The sequence below is a fragment of the Squalius cephalus genome, assembly GCF_949319135.1.
Source record: "Squalius cephalus genome assembly, chromosome: 23".
Lineage (NCBI taxonomy): Eukaryota > Metazoa > Chordata > Actinopteri > Cypriniformes > Leuciscidae > Squalius > Squalius cephalus.
Genome location: NC_137144.1, coordinates 20122314 through 20146076, shown reverse-complemented (window position 1 = coordinate 20146076; position 23763 = coordinate 20122314). Strand labels below are relative to the sequence as shown.

General features: G+C 37.2%; 1 protein-coding gene across 1 annotated transcript; it reads right to left on the bottom strand.

Moving 5' to 3' along the window:
• Positions 1-947: 947 nt before the first annotated feature.
• Positions 948-22433, bottom strand: slc7a5 (solute carrier family 7 member 5). The gene is made up of 10 exons (XM_079859113.1): positions 21639-22433; positions 16774-16899; positions 9885-9990; positions 9292-9336; positions 8905-9028; positions 8647-8750; positions 8317-8413; positions 7195-7344; positions 5903-6080; positions 948-3705 (listed from the first exon to the last, which is right to left on the bottom strand). Exons 1-10 carry the CDS (start codon positions 22216-22218, stop codon positions 3650-3652), a joined length of 1566 nt encoding a protein of 521 aa, XP_079715239.1. The 5' UTR covers positions 22219-22433; the 3' UTR covers positions 948-3649.
• Positions 22434-23763: the final 1330 nt, after the last annotated feature.

Below are 23763 nucleotides of genomic sequence, written 5' to 3'. Positions count from 1 at the left end.
TTCCGACTTCGTTATGAGCGACCTTCAGTGGTCGCAGCTAGTAATTTGCATAAAACGCGCCTAAACCATGTCCATATAAGGACTTCCTACACCCATCAGAGAGCACACGCAGCAAACAGGCCTGCTTTAAATGGCTGAATTAGTGCCCTTCACGCTTTTGAAGCGGTTCATTTGTTTCTTAAAAAAAAAAGATAATTTGAATCCTGGATAAAACAACAAGTAAAAGAGGAAGTCATTAATGACATTGGTTAATCTTTTCCACGCAACTCACATGACGCGAAAGCTTTCCTTAGGCCACAGCAGCTGATCCGAGACCAGAGCTTTTACGCAATACCCTTAGGAGAAAAATGGCTTTTGGGCCAGATTCTCGGAGTCCAACTTGCATGAGCCCATTTTTAGGAGTCACGAGCTACAAGAATTCATGAAAGAGAGTTTTCTTGAGAGAATTCATTCTTGTAGGCAGCCAGTCAAAAGTAGTTTAATAATATAATCGTATAGCAACACCAAAAACTTCCATTCAGACTCTGTGGCCGTGCATAATAAAAAAGTATATATATTTTTAATTAAAATATATTTGTATATTTTGTATATACAATTATTTAACTATAATTTTACTACATCATAAATTATATTTCAATTTTATTTCTAAATATTGTATTTTAATTATAATGTTATAGAAGTTGTTTTTATGAATAGGCCTATATTATTAACTTTAGTAATTTATTAACTTAAGTAGCCTATCTTCATATTTGGGACAGGAGATCACATAAAAACAGCCCAATAATAAACAAGCAATTTTTTATTAGCTTTATTTTCTGTGTACAGCACTTTGGTCGGCCATTTTTAAATGTGCTTTATAAATAAACTGAACTGAACTGAACTTCATATTTGTGCTGCTACATCAATGAACATCTGCTAATCTGCAAAAACACAAGTACTCAAGTTTTGAATGCATTCATGTTTTATTTCTCTGAATACTCAACAATTTTCTGTGGCAAAGTAAAAATCACTTCAGAGCATGAAATGTTTAATGTCTAAACAAATGTTTGTACAGTAGATGTATCACCATGGCATCAAAAGAAAATGAATTACGAACTGCTCGATAGGATCTCTTCGTAGTTGTATTTCACATCACAGAGAAGACAGGACAGAATACTTACAACTAGAGATCAGCTGAACATGGAATTTACAGATCACACAAGAAAACAAAAAGTCTTCTCTCAAACGAGCTTCAAAGTGAAGTGACGAAAGACTGAGTCTGCCCTCGGGTAAAATGGTTTGCCTGTCTGTGTAACACAAAGATGGCTGTTCATGTTTGTGGTCTAAAGGTTCATTACTCATGCCAGTTTGGAAATGCAAAAATATGGAGTTTTTAAAAAAACGGTTTAGTGAACCATTTTTATTCTGAAACATAAACATGCAAATAAGAATCGGTCATATCTTTGAGATTTTTTTTTTTTTTTTTTTTTTTACACTTTAAAGTAAAAAAAATGAAATACCAACAAATCTCTTGTGAACAAACGTAATTAAATGTAGTGACAATCGTCTGTTCACATGGATCGGCGAAAACGACAAAAAATTCTTTGTAAAGAAAACTACATACTGAAAGTCGTTTTCACAAACTCACGTTTTTGTAGTTTACACCGAGACGATAACACTATCGTTTTCAAAAACGTACACTTTCAAAAGTTTGCATTTTAAACCCTTCTAAAACGCCTTGAGTAAATGAACGGCCATAACGCATAAAAAGTTGTCTGTTTTTAATTGAAAACAATGTCGTGTAAACACCCCCTCAGTTACTTTTATATTAATGGGCACTAATGGAAACTATCCAAGCCAGCAGTTACCAAAAAAACATTTACAGTTTCACAAAAAAAGGAAAAAGGAAAAAGTATCAGTAACCATTTTTAGCATTTTTTATAGAAAATGCCCTGTAAAATTATTAGAGCACTAACTGAATGACCCTACAAATAAATAAATACAAATAAGTACATTTCTACATAGCTATTTAAATTAGATAAATTCGTCTTATTGGCTGGAGTGTTAGTCATACTGCTGTAAATCTCTAAATAATACAAAGCTTCATTATCACCCGCTAAAATCATAACATTAAAGAAAAGCATCTTGTAAGTCCTTCTAAGCAGAAGCCTAGGAAATGCTTCCGTAATCATAATAATCAGAGGACAACTTCCATTTGTCCTAAAATATCATCCCCTGCGTCACCCAAAACACCCCAAGTTTCTCTCTCACCACTTTTACCAAAGAATTTTCACACATACAGCAAATTTGGTCCAGTATAGGAACAAATAACCATTTAACCACAACTCGGATAATCCAAAAACACTGCATCCGAATGCAGCTTAAAACTGAAACACAATGATGCATGTCGCATTTTACAGCAAAATCAGTCCACAAACTGATGAGGCACGGTAAGGGGATTTTTAACAATACCTTTACGGTACAATAAAGAGACACCATAGCCAACAGGCCATTCGTATTACAAAAGCAACAAACTGTTTTAAATAATTATAATGGACAATTTTCTTTAAAAAAAATTCGCAACTACCAAGCTAATTCGCTTGGTTTAAATAATTGCCAGAATACAAGGGGAATTAAATAAAATAGATGGTCCAGTGTTAAGTACTTCACGTATTTATGTGAACAGACGCAGAAAAAAGGTGCTAAATATTAAAAATGTACTTGAAAGAAATAAGACAAACAGCGCCTCACATTTTGTGCTTCATAAAATCATAATTAGGCATAACAATACATATCCAGGTCTATGAGTCTAATGTACTATGTATTCACTGAGGTAAGCAGAAAGGCTATAGGTATTCTGGTTCTGAATTTAGGAAAACTGTATGTCTATGCCTTACATGATAATAATAAAAATAATAAAGAATTGGATACATCCAATTAGAGGACCATGACCCAAAACAAATGGAGATTCCTTGAAATTCTTAGTAGCAGTTAAAAAAAACGCATTAAGCTATCAAAAATAAATCTGTCGAAGTATAAAGTCATTTCAAGTTGATCTCAAAAAATGATATATTTCTACACCGGCAGAAAAAGGCACAGCAAACAGGTCAAATCTGCTGCAGAAAAGGAAATGAATGTAGATATAATAAAACATATTGTAATAGTAAGGTGGGATTCATGTTTCTGGTTGCTGAGAGAGACAATGGCGCCTCCCCCACAAGCATTTCCGGTACGCATTTTTCCTCGCGTACATTCTGAAACAAAAGCTGGCGATATGCGATACAGGAAGCTTATGATCATACTACTGCACGCATACGAGGCCCTAAAATAAAGGGATGACCAAAGCAAACCACTTGCAGTGGTTATATGACACATATCGCCAATGGTTGAAAAAATATATATAAAATCCTGATTGAAAACTTGTAACTTGAACACAAGTCTGAAACGTATACAGTGATGCATTTGATTGTGAAAGGACTGACAAAATCTACATCTCAATTGAAATGCTCCTGTGACATTCTGGTTTCGTACGTGGTGATTAATATAGATGTTGCCTGTGGCAGCAGGATAAGACGTTTTTCCTGGCTCACACGAGGAGAGGTGAGGCAGTCGAGGAATACAGTAAGGGAGTCTGAGGTGGATATGAGGCATCTGTCGCTCCGTTTGGTCTTCAGGACTCCTGAGGAACCACTTCCATCAGTTTCTGGAATGTCGCCGTGGTAGAGACTGAACAGAAAGAGTTGATTTATTAATCAAAAAAGATAGAAAAGACATTTATAATGTTACAAAAAGTTTCTCTTTTAAATACATTCTGTTCTTTTGATTTATCAAAGAATACTGAAAAAGGTATCACGGTTTCCACAATAACATTAAGCAGAACAACTGTTTTCAACATTGATGATAAAACGAAATGTTTCTTGTGCAGCAAATCAACATGTTAGAATGATATCTGAAGGATCATGTGACTGAAGACTGGAGTAATGATGCTGCTGAATATATTTTGAAATATATTACTGTAGGAAACAGTTTTTTCTGGATGTTTAAAGCTGCACTCCGTAGTTTTTCCTCTTTGTCGCCATCTCTGTTCAAAATCTGCAATTGCAGTTATTGGCGGAATTATCAACTTTAGGTGGGTTGTGCCTCGGCACGGCACAGCGCGGATGAATCCAATGTTTTGGGGATAATGTGTGGCTATCAGTCGCCGTGCCGGTCTGGATACTGTCATTCGGAATCACAGATTCTACTTCGTGGAAGTATGACCAACATAAGAATTTTTACCACAAAATGTCATCTGAACAAGTAACATTCACTTTTATTCTGACCAACTAAAGGGAAAAAAGCATTGCAGTAAATCGCGCTGATTAAATCTAACGATCGCTTATCATATCACGTCAAATCGTGCAAATTATACTTTGTTCTCAAATTGTTAATTTTAACAACATCAGCATTGTGTGACTACATTTAATGCCCTTCCGATTTTTATCCTTGTTTTCGCATGGGTCCGGTTGCAGTCTCTTTTTTTCTGAAGCCACTCCGAAGTCTGAAGTCTTTTGCATTTTACAATGGGTGAATCTCCAGTGGTCACTGGTGATTGTTGTTTGAACCTTTCTGGATCATCAAATTGATAAGTTTATATCAAGTGCTGTGAGAAAAGGCTATAAATCTCCACCTCCAACATCCTCACATGCCTATTAGCCGAGACACCTTCTTTATGTGTACTGTGATGGATTTTTAATAGATAAGATAGTAAACTACTGTATCTTTCAAACTAACCATGATTCTAACATTTAAACCTTACTTCCCTTTTAGGCCTAACATTCTAACATTTGAACAAAATGTACCAAAATGTTCTCTGAATATTGTGTCCATGGAAAATTCTGAAGTGCTGACCATGACAATATCAAAAATATACTGTCTAGAATTGTCTCATGACATTTTGGGTAATCAACTGAACACTTAACCATTTTCTTTATTTTTTCTGATGATTCGAGATAATTTTGCTCATGCCAGTAACAGAGGGTGAAATAGGCCTTGCTTTTACAAACTGAACCAATCATATTGAAAGAAGGTGACATGAGTTAGTCACGTTGATCTTATTGTTGTGTCTGTCTTTATCCTAAAAAACCTGATGTATTCTTCTTCTTGGGTGAGATTCTCTGAGAAATGCTCGGGAACTGATTAAAGCATTTAAAGGACATTTGCTGAAGTCTGTCTGCGTCAGTATTGCTGCGTATCAAGTTAGAGTTAGGGGACTCAGCCGACGTCGATGAGGAGACGCGCTAGAGTATAAATATAAGAAACTAACGTCGATTGTAGACGTTCAAAGACGTCGATTGTAGACGAGACCCAGAGAAACTAACGTCGACTGTAGACGTTCGGGGACTTATTTTAAAAACATTAAAAAAAAATCTTACAGACCCTTAACTTTTATATATAGAGAGAGTACCACGGATCTAAAATAGCATGTAATTAATTGTCTCATTTATTAACTTTATTTTTGTATTTGATTCATTAGTGCATTCTATTGTAAAGTGTTTATTTTTTAAATACAATGTTGGATCTAAAAAAATAGCAATATAACAGCCCACTTTTAACAATCCAATCCAATCTCATTGGATAAAAACAAGCCACATCAAACCCTAAACTATTTATGGCCAAATATTCTTTTAACACTTTAAATCTGTCAAATTATGGAGGTTAAATGCATTGTAAATATCTAATTTTGTCATGAAAAGCAGTGTAGTCACAAGTATGATTTAAACATTAACTTTGTCAGATGTAAGAATGGCACTCAAAGTCAGTTAAAAACAATGTTAGCCTTCAATACCTTAATAGTGTTTCAGATTTCAAGAATGCAGTTTTAACTGTCTAGAACCATCTTTTTTCTCATTGTCATGAAGCACACAAGAGGAGAGACACTCACAGATGATCTTCAAGAGCCACTTTGGCTTGGTCTGCCACCAAACGCCGAAGAAGTAGACGGGAACTCCTGTGGCGATAATTGCGAATCCTATAGCACATTCCACAGGGGTTTTCCAAATGGACACCACGATGAGGAACAGGCAGGCCAGTACGAAGGAAAGTGGCAGCAGAATATTGACCTAGTGGACAGAGAGAGGTGGGAAAGCTTTGAAAATGTGATCAAAAGTCTATTTAAAGTGCTGTCGGAAAGTATAAAGTATGCTTGTTATGGAACATTTATTTCACATATGAAAGACACGCACTGCAGAAGTGTACAGCTTAATGTTGCCCTTTTCTCTGACAATCACCATTCTTCTCTGGCTGCTCAGTGTGGTAGGACATCCTGATCCTTGATGTTTGGGTTGTGTTGTGTTTTCTCCATTTATATACAATGAACTTCACAGTGCTCCAAGGTTCAAAGCAAATCTTTTTATAGCCTTCTCCTGTCTTTTTTCTCTTTACAACTACATCACAAAGTTCCCCAGAGTAGATTCTTGCTCTTTGTGATAGCCGGACTGATCTGGTTTTATACCTGGTATTAAGATGCGTTTTGGTCAATCGGATCACAAGTGGACGACGCTAAATATAGGTGTAAACGGGGTCTAAAAAGTTAAGCCTGTCCACTTTCGACCACTTCCAGATGTAGTTGAAAACACATTCAACAGGATTGCTTTCGTGCTGCAATGCTCAAGTAGTCAAATGGGTTTGACCAGCCACAAAAGACCATTTTTAAAAGTATTAATATCTCATCCAACCCAATCTTTTGAATAGTAGTCATTTTCTTTGAAAATATTATAATACTCCTTATTCCTACCATCTAGATGTTTGATACTTCAATAGTTAAAACCATCAATGAAGTCAGTAAAGTGTTTAAAGGCAAAATTGGAGGCAGTAATAAATACCAACAGACAATGGATTGTCCCTAATGAGATCGAAAATGAGAAAAAGATTATGAGCAATAAGCAAATGGCCTCTTTCACTCCAGTGCCTCCAAACCTCCTTTGATGAACATCTCTCTGTGTCCAGCAGATGACCGGAGACAGAATGTGGATGAATGAGAGAGGCGCACAAAAGGGCCTGTGTGTTACCGTTCTCTTGCTGGCTGTGTCCGGATTTAGGCAGAGAACACAGATTACGGCAGGTCACTTCTCATGGATTTGAAAGTATGACCTCGTTCCCCCTCACAAAGTCCATCTGTGTTCACTTACAGATGTTCAGCCAATCAAAAGTTGTTTTCTCCGCCCCCTGGCTCACCTTAATTGGTCGTTCCAACTCAGGTTTCTTGTAGCGCAACCACATCATGCCAATGATCGCCATGGCAATGCAAAGCCAATTAAAGAAGCTGAAGAAGTTGATGACAGAGAATATGTCATTGGAGAAAGCGTAGAGGAGAGTCATGATACACTGTGGGGGGAAAGTAAAGAAAAAGTGGTTTAAACTTTCTATTTTGCCAATTATTTGGCATCCAGCAATCTTTTATTTTAAGTTGGTTAATTTTTTTTTATGTGGGTCAAACATTTATTTGTGTTAATTGACCTTTACAGTAAAATGCAGTCTAATTCATTCTGATTTGTAAATCAGTACAAACAATTCACTAAAAGAACTCGCTCAAAAGATTGATTCACTCAAAAATTAGAACTAGTTAAACCAGTTCATTGAAAAGAATCGACTCGTAAGAATGATCACTCAAATGAGTCACTTAAAAATGAAACAGATTCCCACAAATAAAATTGAAGCAGTGCCGCAGACGTATTGGTGTATGACATCAAAGTACCGCAAGATCGAAAGCATACAGAGCTGTCTGCTCTCCAATCGCTCTCGTGGTACTTTGATGTCATACACCGATAAATTATTTGCTCAAAAATTGGTTAAAATGATTCATCAAAAAGAACTGATTCAAAAGATTTATTTGCTCAAAAATGGGAACCGGATAATCAATTCAAAAGATTAATTTGTCCAAAAATTGGTACCACTTAAACCAATTCATTGAAAAAAAAAAAAAAAAAAATTGACTCAAAAGACCGTTTTGCTCAAAATTGGAACCAGTTACAAAGTTGAAAAGTACCGGTTGAAAAGTACAAGCTAAAAAGAATGATTCACTCACAAATTAGAACTGGTTCAAAGAAAGAAAAGAACTTTCTCAAAACTTGGAACCGGTTAAAACGATTTATTGAAAAGAACCAAGTCAGAAGAATGATTCACTCAAAAATTAGAACTAGTTAAAATGATTCATTGAAAAGAACCGACTCAAAGGAATGATTCACTCACAAATTAAAAAAGTTCAAATACGTTGAAAAAAAAGAAAGAATAATTCACCAAGAAACTGGACATAATTTGAAAGTCATAGTGAGTACTATTATGGTTGTGGACACCTACAGTAAATATAAGCGAAGGCAGAGGGGTCAGCAGATCAGGGTGGATCATCGACAACAAACTGGGAAGATGACCTTCTCGGGAGCCCACAAAGAACAGCCTGAAGGGAAAGAGAAAGATACATAAGAGACCGTTTTGGCCATTAGGTCTGATACTAACCAGCATTACAAACAGATCTGTTTCAAGATAACCTAAGTGGAAAAGCCTGCAGGGTGACTTTAGTACAACACTAAGTTGTTTATTTGATTAATCTGTATGGTTAAAGTAAAGTGATCTGATTAATGTGACCTCTTTCAACAAAGGATATTTATAACAAGTGTATGTGTGCATTACCTAGATGAAGTAAACAAAGAGCCATTTACAGAGCCAAAGCAGGACAGGCCCACAAACACAGGGATTATCCAAGCCATTGGCCCTAGGTGGTAGTTTCCAAAGTCCTGAAAAAAACAAAAAACAACTTAATCATTATTATGTAACTTTAATAAAAATGAATAAAAAGGAAACTGAGTTAATAAATAAATAAACACATTGAGTTAATAAAGGTAACTGGGCTAAATATGGAATAGAATGCGTCTATGTGGCGACACTCACCACAGCAACAGCCTCAGATGAGAGCATTTGCTCCGGACTGAGAGTGGTGAAGTAGGCCAGGTTGGTCAGCACATAGACAACGGTCACAATGGGAAGCGAGATGATGATAGCCAGAGGCAGATTTCTGTAAAACGCCAGCACATACACCATAACATAACCCATACTCTCAAAAACTCTCAAAAACAAAATGTAATTAAAGACCTAATGTGCACTCAGTTATTTTTTGAGCATCTCATTTTGTAGAAATTGCCTATTAACAGTTTGACGTGATTAATTTACTTAGTGAGCGGAGGTACCTATATATAAGCTGTCTTATTCATAAGATCTTTCCAATGGACTGAAACGTTTGCTCCCTAAAAAGAGGACAAAATATATTTTTTGACTTACCTGTATGGATCGATCATCTCCTCTGTGACAAAATTCAAATAATTCCTGGTAAAAAAGGAAAAAGTAAATGCAAACATTAAAAAAATGCTCTCCTACAATTTCAACTGCTGAAGGCCAAAAATTAAGACGTAGAAACTATAAAGAAAAAGAAACTATAATAATTTGAAAGAGGATGCAGAGAAATTATAGAATGACCGACAAATAGTTTTGAATTATAATTAAGGGGAAGTGTAAAATTTTGTGGATATTATATTATAATTCTTCTTCTTGCGCCAGCTGAATATGCAGTGTGAAGTATAAGATCAGCTGATTTCCATGGAAAGTGCAAACACTGGAGTTATCAAAACAACTATGTGGGATTTTGGACCAATGGGATTTCACAGTGGACGGGTCTACTCAGCATGACTGAAAAAAAGAAATGTAGCGTTCATCAAAATACCTTCTTCTACGTTGTTGTAGTCAAGACTCTGATCTTGGATCACACGGTGTAGCATTACATTTTACTAGTGATTTCCCTTGTTAAAAGTCAGAGTCTCACTCTTCCTGCTTTCACCCTAGTTTCACCCAAAAATAGAGAAGTTCTGTGGTCTTACCATCCTCCATAAGCAAACAGCCCACTGTAAAGAGCCAATCCGATGTTGCCAAAGTCTGTTTTGCTTCCTTTGAATGAATTTTCAGGCAGAAGATCAGCAGTATCACCTGCAACAGAAACAATCAGATGTGAAACATGAGATTACAGCGCTGTTGCAAACTATCAGGAACATTATGTAACATAAACAACCCAAACAAGTCATAATATCTGGAGAGTACTCTACAACTCCCACAATATTTCCCATGAGAGGAACAAACAAGCTTGCATGGAATGAGTTTTAAGGTGGAAGACTGTTTCCTGCTATCATAATACGATGAATTTTCAAAATCAACATGCTGACAGTCTCATGGCTGGTTGTGGGCAGAAGGTCGGCACATGAGGGTCAATGTCGCGGATGACAACTGAAACGCAAGAGTGATGGGAAAACAAGAACCGGAGAGAAAACGGAGGGTTTGCACATTCTTGAACACCCAAAGCCTGTGAATTTCCTCTGGATCAACAGATGAACATAATGTTTTTTCAGGCTGAGGCCCGCTCTCTATCCGTTCCATGAGAAAGCCGGGGGAGACCAAGCATCTACGTGATTCCATCTCTCCAAAGCCTGTGGGTCGTACGATGAGGGCTTCCCTAAAAGTAGACGCCGTACTGGTTCAATTTATGGTTACGAAACAGAGGTCCGAAAAGAACTAGTTTCACAGGTTTGAAGAAATGTATATGCAGATTGCAGAACAGAAGAATCTGAGACTAAATCATAAAAAAGTGGCTTGCAACTTGAGTACTCCAGATATAATTTCTGTGAATATCGCTACACAAGGAGACTCTCTTGTACTTTCTTTCTTGCTTGCTCTTTCTTTTCTTTGAGAGTGTGTGGTTATTTCTTCTTTCATTCCTGAGCAGCTCTTTAACACAATAGCATCAACTGATTTAATGTCCTAATTTGCATATTTTCAAGGTTTAACGGCCTTTAGGCCGAGAAAGTAGAGCACATGATAAGCACAACCTTCTTAAATCTAAAAAATGGACAATCAATAGAATATTTCTCTTTGTTCCCCCATAGTAAATTAATAGTTAACTATGGCAACTGGGATTTATACAGTATATATTATGTATACACAACCGTTCAAAAGTCTGGGGTCAGTAAGACTAATTCTTTTATTCAGCAAAAGCACATTAAAATTGAGCAAAAGTGACAAAAAAAATCAAATAAGTGTTTCAGAAAATCCAGAAAAAACGTATCACAATTTCCACAAAAATATTACTATTACTAAAATATTAAATAAAAACATTTCAACAAATCAGCATATTCAAATGATTTCGATCATGTGACACATGCAGATCATGTGACAGAAAAAAAAGGGAAGCTTTACCATCACAGGAATAAATTACATTTTAAAATATATTAAAATAGAAAACAGTCATTTTACATTGTTATAATATTTTATAACATTTCTTTTTTTTTACTGTATCTTTGATCAGTGAACATAAGACACTTACACTTACACTTATAATTGTATATGTAGAAATTATTACCCAGATTAATTAAGTACTTATTGTAAAGTGTTGTCTTATGGCAATGTATTGTGAGAGTAATTTTGTGAACATGTTTGCGGTGTTAGAACGATTGCTGCCCAAGGCGAGCTCATGTGAATCAGTGTGATCGATGGAGGCCAACGCCACCAGGTCACATGACACGGCAGGCGAGGGGTGTGTGTGTGTGTGTGTGTGTGTGTGTGTGTGAGAGACTGTAGGCCCGAGGCAATCAGGCGCAGAACGAGACTGAAAGCCTGTATAAACTCTTTGTATAAACTTGAGTATTACAGGCTCAGACCTGAGCTTCAGAGAACTATGCTAGCACAGAACAGCCCAATCTCTGTCTAAGAGAAATGCTTCGACAGCAGATCTCAGCTTACAGCATAGATTCAATCTGAAGAATTCCTAAAAACAACACGCAACCTCCTCAAACACACACTTTTCTAACAGGCAACAGCTCAGTGTGTGAAAGTGAGCCGGTTCAGTGCGTCGAGCGTCCTACACTCTAAAAAACGCTGGGTTGAGCCTGTTGGGTCATTTGAAACAATACAGCCCTCCGATGCAACAACCCAGTGGTGGCTTTACTACAACAACCCATCTGATGGGTTACACAGAGTGTGGGCTTCTCCATCCTCGTCACGAGAGAGCACATCTTAACGCCGCCGAATTGGTGCTTTATTTCAGTAAATTAAAAGTTTTTTACAACAGGAATATATGTGGAAAATAGAAGAAAACTAATTGAAGCGGACAGGAGAGAGAACTTTGAAAACTGGCAGCAGCGAGTTTTGACCATAGTGCTATTAGTCTGTTCGTTGGCATGAGAAAAATAAGCTAAATATGGTCAAATTTGTTTTCAAACGCAAGTTATTAAATATTTAACTTTTAAAAAGCAATTTCGTTGAACTGTATAAGCTGTATAGCTGTTGAGTTGACATTCATTCTCTGCACTTTTTTACTCATATACATGTACATGTTGTTTTAACTCTTGACTATACTTTTGTGCATTCCTGGGTGTTCTTGCTTATGTTCAGCTTTTGATTATTACTGTTGCCTGTGTTGTTACTATAGTAATTCTGTGTGTGATTTTAATTTTCAACGTATGTTGGGTTCATTTTAAGCCAGCAATATAGTTATTTTTAATCAATAGTTCAGTTAAATAAAACAACCCAGCATGTTGACTCAACATTTAACCCAACGAGCTGGGTAAAAAACAACCCAAAACTGGGTTTGTCCAATTTTGACCCAGCGCTGGGTTGCCAAATAACCCAAATTGGGTTGTTTTAACCCAGCATGACTTTAGACTTTAGAGTGTACGGTGACTGAAAACAAATGAACAAATCCAAAAACAAAACAACAAATTATAAACACAATGGCAAGTCTATTTTAGCGTGAGCCACGATGCTCAGAGTTCCTGTTCCCTCCTTTTTACCCATCATTACTCAGCTCTCAACTAAAATGATCAATACAGTGGCAAAAAGACCAAAGCTGAAAACTTCCCACCAATGATTATGTTAATTAGCGAGTGGAGTCTGGGGAGTGGGCAGAGTCCCACTGTCTCAGTGTGGGCAGAGCTCCAGTCCCTGAAGAGATCACCACAAGGTCTCCTGTTGTATGCTTCGTTTTACCAATGGCTGGGTGGTTTGGTGTGATAACGTAGTGGCATTAAGCACTAGTGCTTTTCTCAAAACAAACACAAGCACTAAGATACACACTGAGACCTTTTCTGGTCTTCTGAGATAAGTCTATCAAGCAGTCAAACAGAAGCCACTTTGTGCACAGAAACTGACACAGACAGAGGAAATGTCACAGAGGAAGACACTGTGAATTAAACAGCTCTTTCAACAGCAAGACTTCATAAATAATTAAATAGGACACTTGTCTTGTCATTTTAGCCATACAGATATCTTCGGACATTTCTACCTGCATATGTTATAAAATATTACTCTCTCAGGACAGGGAGGGTGTGTCTATCTATGGATAAAATTCACAGGCATCATTCTCTGGCCTCGCTGTTCTCACAATCATTTTGCATTTGCTTATCTAGCAAGCCCACAAATACGCCCCAAAGCTAGCCAGCTTCCTCACTGTCTTCAGTCAACATGAACAATCATCTAATGCATTCTAACTAACACTGAAAGCTACACATGACTGATTTGAAACAATTTGCATAGGCATATGGGTGGAATCAACTCATCTCACAACTAGCTTCTAACTAACTGTCCCAAATGGCATACTATACTATACACTGTGCACTCATCCATCATCAGAATCTCCTCAGCTACGTAAGAAAAGCTGCAACAGTTGAGTTCATAAAATGTCCAACATTTCATTTTTTGAAAATGTTTTTCAGTTTATTAAGTGCAGTTTCTGGGTATTTGAAGTGTATTTTTTTCAGTGTGAAAATACTGCTCACACTATTTATACTAACAAAAAAGGCAACAAAATAGTGCACAAGTACAAGAATTGGGACGCATTTATAAAGTTGAATCTTATGTTGCTACGCTAAATATGCAATTCACATTAGACCCTAACTGAACATCACATTCTAAACATCAAAATACATGCACATATCTGATAAAATAATATTTCAATTTTAATTTAAAGGTATAGCGGAGGATTTTCTTTTTCCGGGTGGATCATCAAGACTATTGGTCCTCCTAAGTGTCAATCATTCTGGTGATATGTTTACGTAAGGCCGTCGTACGTGCTCGTGCACACGATTCACAAGATGGTGTGCGCTCAAAACACAGGTTGGGCTTCCCACTGATGCCTCAGTCGCGAAGTTTCTTGACAGGTAAAGTTTGGCATGCTATTTGGAGAAATCCATTTAAAATCACTGCTAGTAAAAGTTAATGTAAGCTATGATTAGCTCGTGCATGCTCTCTCGTGCATACGTTTAATAGGCGTTCCCTCTCGGCAGCAGGTAGAGTGTTGCGAATGTGCATTTTTTAAAAAGTGGAGAGGGCGGTTCTTTTCTAAAATTCGGGAAAATCCTCCGCTATACCTTTAATATCTCATCTAATTCACCAACTTTTTTCATTGAGCATGTCGCAACGCTTAATGAGATTTTATTTATATTTGTTCAGTATTTTTAAGATTGTCACCGTGCATTCTTGAATTGCTTCACTGTGAAACTTTCTTTATTTAAAAAAAGAAAAAAAGGAAATGACTACTTTATTCAGCAAGGATGCATTAAATTGGTCTTAAGTGATTTTTACAAACATTTTATTTTTCAAATAAATGCTTTTTTTATTCATCAATGAACACAAATATTAAGCATCACAACTGTTTTCAACATTGAGAACAATAATAAATGTTTCTTGGGCACCAAATCAGCATATTAAAAAATATATATTTTATTTAAATATTTGAAAAAGAAGATTCAGATTCTGATTGGATTGGTTGGATTCTGAAAAAAGGAAACCGTGTAATTGGTTAGCGTTAGACAGCATGCTGTCCAGACTGGCCCCGCCCCTGAGCACTTGAGTACTTGTTTTTGAGACCTCTCAGTACTCGAAATTTACTATCTCTATCATGCATGTGGCAACCTCAACAACTAAAAGTCACACTCAAAGGCTTAACCAGTCAAAGAAACCCACACCCAAAGGCAAGGCCAAACACTGGCAGTCTTGCCGAAATTTGGGTGTGACAGGGCAATTAAAACAGTTCTGGCTCTCATACTGCCGGATTCAATGATTCACAAGCAGCACAGCATCTCCTTCCCATTTTTCTTTCTTTCAATAACCATCTTGCTGTCTGTCACTACATGTCCACTGCTGTGGGCAGCGAGAGTAGGTGGAGGGGAGATAAAAGATCTAATAATCTAATAATCTATTCAAATTAACCTGTCCTGTCCCGCTGACTCACAACTGACTGAGTGATACCAGCTTCAGGCCTTTGTTTGTGCAGCAGACACGGGCATGTATCAAGTGAATGGACCTTTCTTAATCTCCATCTCAGACTGTGAAATCCTATTGTTCCTTTCTGAATTTGTGAGCTTATACCAGTAAGCTAATGAGAAACCGAACCAAAAAAGTTACATAAAGGAACAGTGCACCCAAAAATGCATCTGCTAAATGTATAAATGTAAAAGTTATTCTCTGTGAAACCACTGATGTTAATTCCATTTGGTTACTGTGGCCCATTTAAACAGAAACTACTGTAGTTCATGTCAAGGCAGGGGGTAAGGTCTGCCAGCTAGTACTACAAATCTTTCTTTTTGTATGCACACTATTTCTCTAGACTATTACTGTCAGTGCTTTAGTGTCTCAATGGCAAACAATCAGAGCTGCTGTTCTGGCTCCACATTCAGCTGGTCTACAATTCAGTCCACTTCTGAGTCCAATTCTCTGAATCTGAGTCCAAGCAACAGAAAGCCCTAAAAGTGATGGAGTGCTGACGTATCAGTGCCTGAGGCATGTGTCGAGATTGCTGAACCAATACTGCTGATAAACCTTATTTTTATATACGATCATATACATTATTTTCAAGAAATAACCAGTAAATTGAATATAAAAATGAAAAATATATATATTCAAATTAAATTACAAAATTGTAAATACAATATAATGACTACAATGACAAAAGATCAAATGTTTGTTTTTAGTGATATATTTATATTTAATATAAATTATAGTTCATCATATATTTTGTAAAAGGGTTAAACGGCTAAAGCAATATAACACTAAATCTATGTCAAATTTGAGATTAGATTATTTACTTATTTTGTATGATTTAAATTTTTGGATATAAATTTTTGGATACAGTCAAGAAGTCCAGAACCTCTGAGGTAGGATTTTTGTGTTTAAAAATACATGTTGTGTGTTTATTTTATGTTAGCTAATAGTTTATCTATTAATTGATTTAAAAAAGTAATGGGACACCAATTTGTACCCTTTTCATGGAAAAGCTCTTTTGATGTTGAACTGAACATGGTGTCAAACTTGGTGTAGCTTGCAAATACTTTTAAACCCAGCAAAGCGCAAAAGCAACATTGTAATGAAAATGGTTGGAACAGTATATTGTATCCATAACAAATCTAAACAAAGACCATGCAAACCTTGATTCATATTAGACATTAAACATAATACATTCCCTCTGTCTGTATTTACAAACATGTGCTATTCATATGGGTTCTTGTGGTTATCGTGTGACATGGTCCAATTTATATATATATATATATATATATATATATATATATACACACACACACATATATGTATTTTCTTTCATTTCTATTATTGAAACACCATTATTAGCCAAAATAACAGCTATTTGGCTGTTTTCCATTACATTCTTCAGCACTTGTTACCTGACTGATTGCTGGTGGACATTTAGGTGTGTTTGTGCGTGTTACCCACCTTTGCCAATCTGCACAAAGCCAATAATGATGATGAGGGCCAGGGCGAGTAGCTTAGCAGCGGCAAAGGCATCTTGGACCCTTGTGGCGGCCTTCACGCTGTAGCAGTTGATAGCAGTCAACAACACTATGGGGAGAGAAGGGGGCAAAAAAAGAACCACAGGCACTTATTTTTAGTCTTTCACAACACAGGTTCAGAGAAAGTTAACCTAAATACTTGGTAAACTAATTAGGAGGGAATTTGTCAGCCATGCTTGAACTCAGGAGGCGTCGCTCGCAAAGCGCTGTTTACATTTAGTTACACGTGGCAGCACGCTCGCTAGTGAGTCATTTTTCTAATGAATTTGCATGGCTGCCAAATTTGTACTTACTTATTATCAGAGATCAAATAAAGTGCGGTCAAATATCTGTCCAATCTTGAAAATGTCAGCACCAAATGTAAGGTTCAAATGAATATAAATATCATGTTCTCCAGGACACATTAATCTGCCTAATGGGTTCTAATTGTATTACAGGGTGGATCTGCAAACGATTACCTGAATCATACTCAAATGTCTCGGCCCTACTTATTCCATCCACTTACTTTAATTTTTGTCTGGTTAAAGGATTAGTTCACTTTTAAAAAAACTTTTGCTGATAATTTACTCACCCCCATGTCATCCAAGATGTCCATGTCTTTCTTTCTTCAGTCAAAAAGAAATTAAGGTTTTTGATGAAAACATGCCAGGATTTTCCCCCATATAATGGACTCCAATGGGACCCAAACGGTTCAAGGTCCAAATGACAGTTTCAGTGCAGCTTCAAAGGGCTTTAAACGATACCAGACGATGAATAAGGGTCTTATCTAGCGAAACGATCGCTCATTTCAAAAATAAATAAAAAAGTTTACGTTTTATAAGCACAAATGCTCGCCTTGCTCTGTTCTGTGATGCGCGTTCGTGACGTCACGTAATACGCAATTACGTTGAAAAGGTCACGTTTGACGTGTTTACAAATGTGCGGAAGGAGGACCATAATATACACATATTCAAATGTATTTGTGTCAGTTTATCGTTTAAAATGCCCATTTCGTGTGCGTATCCTGGGTGCTTTAATATTAAAAAGCCTAAAAGAAAATTTTCTTCAGGACAGAAATTTTTCAAGCGTGACCTTTTCAACGTAATTGCGTATTACGTGACGTCACGAACGCGCATCACGGAACAGAGCAAGGCGAGCATTTGTCCTTATAAAACTTAAACTTTTTATTTATTTTTGAAATGACCGATCGTTTCGCTAGATAAGACCCTTATTCATCGTCTGGTATCGTTTAAAGCCCTTTGAAGCTGCACTGAAACTGTCATTTGGACCTTGAACCGTTTGGGTCCCATTGAAGTCCATTATATGGAGAAAAATCCTGGCATGTTTTCATCAAAAACCTTAATTTCTTTTCGACTGAAGAAAGAAAGACATGGACATCTTGGATGACATGGGGGTGAGTAAATTATCAGCAAAAGTTTTTTTAAAAGTGAACTAATCCTTTAATTCTGTTTCAATGTGATTAAAGGGTTAGTTCACCCAAAAATAAAAAGCATCCCATAATTGACTCACCCTCAATCCATCCTAGGTGTATATCACTTTCTTCTTTCAGCCAAACACAATCAGAGTTATATTAAAAAATATCCTGGCTCTTCCAAGCTTTATAATGGGAGTGAATAAAGCCTGAGGTTTTTAAGCCCAAAAAAGCGCATCCATCCATCATAAAACTCATCCATATGGCACCAGGGGGATAATAAAGGCCTTCTGAAGCAAAGCGTTGCGTTTTTGTAAGAAAGATATCCATATTTTTAAATGTATAAACTATAATTACTGGCTTCTGATAATAGCCGTACGCAAGTCTAGTTCTGGCGGAAGAGTGAACTCTGACCCGACACATGACGTACTGATGAACGCGGAAGCGCAGAGGATAGAGCAAAACAAAACACTGGTCACGAATTAGAAGTCTAAAATGAGAATTTTTAAAGAGAAATGACGGAGGAGCTTGAGTTTGTTGCCCAGTATATTGATTAGGCCTATAGTTTATAAAGTTGTAAAAAAAAAAATTTAACAAAAAAGTTGTTAAAATATTTTTCTTACAAAAACACTTCGCTTCAGAAGGCCTTATTCACCCCCTGGAGCTGTATGGATTACTTTAATCACGGATGGAAACCCTTTAACAGAAAGCCTATTGACTGGACGACTATGTGACATAATTTTTAATAAGACTGATTGAATTTGTCTGGGCTGATAGCCGTGTGGGTAACGATTTAGGAAAACACATTTAATTGCAATTTTTCCGATTTTTTCCCACAGGTTTGCTGTGCTTTTGAGTAGGGCTGTATCAATTAACAAAAAAATTATTTTGAAATTATTTTGTCATATTTTTTTGTTCAATAAATAAATATACCATAGTCATAATATTTGTACAAAATGTACAAAAATGCATACAATTATATTGTATGACTGTATGATTATAACTGTATGAATATAGGTGGCATGGAGGCTCAATGGGTAGCAGCACCATTGCCTCACAGCAAGTAGGTTCCCAGTTTGAGTCCTGGATGAACCATGAGGCCTTTCTGTGCTACCCTGCCTACGGACCGGATGAGTTAAACAAGGTAAGTGGTTTGAAAAACAAATGGATGTATAAAAAATAAAATGAGCAGGTATTTGTGCCACAGGCTGCTTGAAACAAAAGTTCATCGACCAAATACTGGTAAACAGATTTTGAAGGAATAATAAAAATGAGCCCCAATCACATCAGCCTCAAGCTCCCTATTAAATGTGATTAACTAACGAATACTTCAAAGCAGCATTAGCTGCAAATTGGTCTAGGCACCAAACAGAGAGGTGAAACCCAAAAGCCTTTGTGTGCCCATAATGTACAAAAGGGGGTCTGTATTGGGTAGGACAGTAGAAACTGGGCCCCTCAAGCAAGAACACATGCACACACTGTTGGATTAATGTCGGGCATTGCAGTTCTCGTTCTTAATAGACTAGGATCATGAGACAGGTTCCTCCCTGAAATCCCTTATGGCAAGAGCATGGTCTGGCTCAAGGGGCGTCTCACATGGATACACACTTACGCAGCATAGATTAATGCCACGAACCAATCCCGGAGGCCCTTTTTCAATCATAACCTCAAAACACATGAGAAATTGGGTCAGAGGAACAATGGCCAGCTGCTACGCCAACAGACACAAATACTGTCTATGAGGAACCAGACCATAAAACTGGGCACTTGAGCTTAACATTCAGTGTTTATATCAAATGTGTACTATAAATCCCATAACTTGTCGTATGGTCATAGTCGTCTTTACCTCCCTTTCTGTCTTGTCATGTGGGTTCTTATAGAAGGATTAGACTAGCAGGGCGAGATTACAGCGGATAGTGGGTGCTGTGTTAATTCACTCCCTCACAATCACAAAGAATACACATTCCTGTACCCCAATCAAGCATTCATCTGGCTTAAATGAGAAAGGAGGAGGAGAGTGAGAAAGAAAAATACAGGGAAAGAAAGAGAGAAATAAGGGTTTTAATTTGTTGGCCAATTGGTAATTAGGGCTTGAGCTAATTCTGCTAATCCTGACTGGTTTAAACCTGCAGGAGGGCTTCATTGCTCGCGTTGCTGCCATGGCGTATCACACCCTCAACATATTGCCATGAGCATGAATGTCAAAGATCTGTGAATGTGTGATTGTAGCACTGCAGGGCTACATTCATTAACTCTTATTGGTCTTTACTCACACTGCAGGAAACACCCACAATTTATGGCATGCTATCCTTAATAGCACACTTCTCTGGGACGTCTACTTGATGTGCGTGTTTTCATCTGGAAGACGTATTTTTTTTACAGTGTTTGCTCATCTGCAAAGCATCTATGAGAAGTTTCCTGTCAGATGTTAAATAGACATTTAGAAAACGTCTTTAAGATGTTTATTATAAGAATGTATGTAAAACTGACTTTTTAAAGATGTTTATAAGATGTTTGTACACAGCAGATGCTTTCCAGATGAACCGCTCTTTAACAGACATCTTGGAGACGTACGTGTGCTATGTATATGGGAATACAATTAGTAGTGAGATAATTTACAATTAATAATCTTAGTTTAGACAGGTTATGTTATTACATACAGGCCAACTGGTAAATTTAAGTGGAGTTTCTGAAACATAAAAAAGCAGAGTAATTATTAAGTTATTAATGTAAGATGTTTTACATTATTAGCATTGGTTAATAACTTAAAACATCAAATAAACTACATTACTCAGCATTTTTTTAAGTTCCTTGCTAAAAGAAATCTGATGTGCATTTTCTCAAAATAAAATATACATTCGAAATCAAAATATTAATTAATATTAAAGCCTCGCTAAATTGGTATAATTAATACTAACAATGCAATTAATTTGCATAAAACCCGCCAAGGTGATGTAGCAGCGCGTGTCACTTCCACCACAAGATGATGAAATTTTTCTGCACCTTTTCAACATACTATTCATTTCCTCATACAAGCTACACACGCCGTATCAGTGTCAAAACATGGCGTTTCTGTCTCGAATTACACATTTTTAATAAAAAAAGACACGTAGTAAAAAAAAAAAATTATATAACTTGGCCGAACTGAGATAAATATTTTGACGGCGAGTAAATGAGGAGACTTGAACGCTGAGAAGATGGAAGCGCGTTAATGGCACGTGGAATGACAGCGGACGTAAATTCTAACGTCAGAAACATTAAACGGTGGATATTCACAATAAAGGCTGACTTAAGACCTCTGTGGTTTTGTTTATATAGGAAATAAAGGGGTAACACATCTTTATGTGACCTAACGAGGTAGGTAACAGGTTACTTACGGATACATAGGCAGGCGACCAGCTTTGCCCCTGACTCAGGGACAGGGCAGAAGGGAAAGATGGGTTTCAGGAGGTATGTGGCGAAAACATAGGCGACAATATACTGCGAGGACGGCCTTATGATGAGAAGCTCGATCCAGAGTTTCAGAAACGCAGGTAGGGAGCCGTAAACTTCAAGGATGTATGCGTAGTCACCCCCTGATTTGGAGATGGTGGTCCCCAGTTCGGCATAGCACAGCGCGCCTATAGTGGAGAAGACGCCACATACAGACCACACGACCAGCGACAACCCGACTGAACCGGCTTCTTTCACCACTCCGGTTGGAGTCACGAAGATACCAGAGCCAATAATGGTGCCTACAATAATGGCCACGCCGTTGACGAGAGTAATAGTTCTTTTAAGCTCGACTGTCTCTTCTCCCTCCGCAGCGCTGATATCTGCGGTCGGGCTTTCAGGCGTGCCGTCTCCTGGTCGGCTCATGTTGCCATTCCCTCCTCTGCTGGAGAGCATCTTCTCCGTCACCTGCTCTTCATCCCGGTCCGCGGATGTATTCGAACTCCGTTTCTTCAACGCTGACATTGCTTCCTTTTGTCAAACAAAGCCAGACGCTTTGTTTAGCTTTTATTAAGTATGAAAACGACCCTTTCAGCTCCTTCAGACTGGGCTCTCTGATGCACGGCGGTACCGTGGAGTCAGGTCTGACTCAGAGAAACGTGGTTTCTGAAGTGTGTCAAGTCAACGTTGTAGTGAGGCTCACAAAAGCATCTCCTGATTCGGCCTGCCTCTTTCCTCCTAATAACCGCGTCATTCGGTGTAGTATTAATGGGATGGCTATCGCCCTCTAGTGCCTCAATTCCTCAATGGACTGAGCGGTCCAGCAAGTTGAGCAAGTCAAACCAGTCAAATTTCATAATTTTGTAACAAGTACCCCTTGAGTTTGAAGTCACGTCAGGACATTTAAATAAATATAATCATTTAATTAGGGCTGCATGTTTATGACAATCAATATGGTCAATTATTTCTCTTGATATTACAAATATAATTCATTTTGAACAACAGTATGGAAAAAAGTTGATTGAGACACTTTTTGCATATCAACCTGAATTCACCCTACTTTTTGAACGCTATAGAGAGCATGTAATGCTACTAGAATATTCTAAAAGTCTTGGCTGTTTTTATTATTAATTGTGCTGTATTTTGACTCATTTTTTCTATAGTCTTAACTTACACAGTTGGAATATTTTAATTGATGCTTTTTATACATTTTGAATAAACTTGTTTTTATTATTTAAATTGCCTTATTAGCACAATCTTACAACCCCCCTGCAGTTTCACTTTGAAAATGTGTGAACAACTTGTTGGAAAACCAGTTTTCCCAGTAGCATAATTAGTCTTTTTTTTTTTTTTTTCTTCAGTCAAGTATTTTCTGTTTTATATATTCAGATAATCCTTGGCTAGACGTGAATTGCCATTACTTGCCATTTCAAGTTCAACTCTTAAAAATTCTTCAGACTCAAACTTGATCATAATGTCTGAAGAAGCATATGAAAAAATAACAAAAGTTGTCCCTGCTAATTTCCTGTTTTCAGGTAAAGGCCCTTGAAACATCATGTCACATTCCCTGTGGGCTTTAAAGATATTAGTTCTCAAATTAAACAAAGCAACTTAAAATTTCATCCACAAGCTTGTGTGTTTCAAAGAGAATGGCTTGCATGTCACATGCCTTCAAGATATCAATCTCGGAGGACCTGAAAGGTATTATCTGCAGGGGGGAAGTGTGTTAAGACTTCATGACCTAGGTTGGCATTTAAATGAAAGGTTATTCGTCAAGCATTAGACAAATATGTTTCTGCCACATGCCTTCTCTTTGCACATGTGCTTTGATATAGGCTACACATTTTTTAAGTTAGCCTCCCCATCATGAGAATTACATTTTATTTATGTTTTCTCAGCTTAAAGATAAATGAGACAGCAGGTGGCTTTTTATTTGATAAGTTATGTGGTTTCTGCTGTGTTGCGGCCTGATATTTAAGAGTTCAGTTTTCTTTCTCTACAGGAGAGATGGGCGTGGGTGTCTCAGTTCCCTGGCATCACAAGAGCTGGATGTCATTAGAAGGAGAAAAC

Excerpts from the sequence above, each read along its gene's own strand:
- slc7a5 (XM_079859113.1), bottom strand. The coding sequence starts at position 22,218 with ATGTCAGCGTTGAAGAAACGGAGTTCGAATACATCCGCGGACCGGGAT. Across the intron at positions 8,414-8,646 it reads TCTTTGTTTACTTCATCTAG|GCTGTTCTTTGTGGGCTCCC; the intron begins GTAATGCACACA and ends CTTTCCCTTCAG. Across the intron at positions 6,081-7,194 it reads AGTTGGAACGACCAATTAAG|GTCAATATTCTGCTGCCACT; the intron begins GTGAGCCAGGGG and ends TCTGTCCACTAG.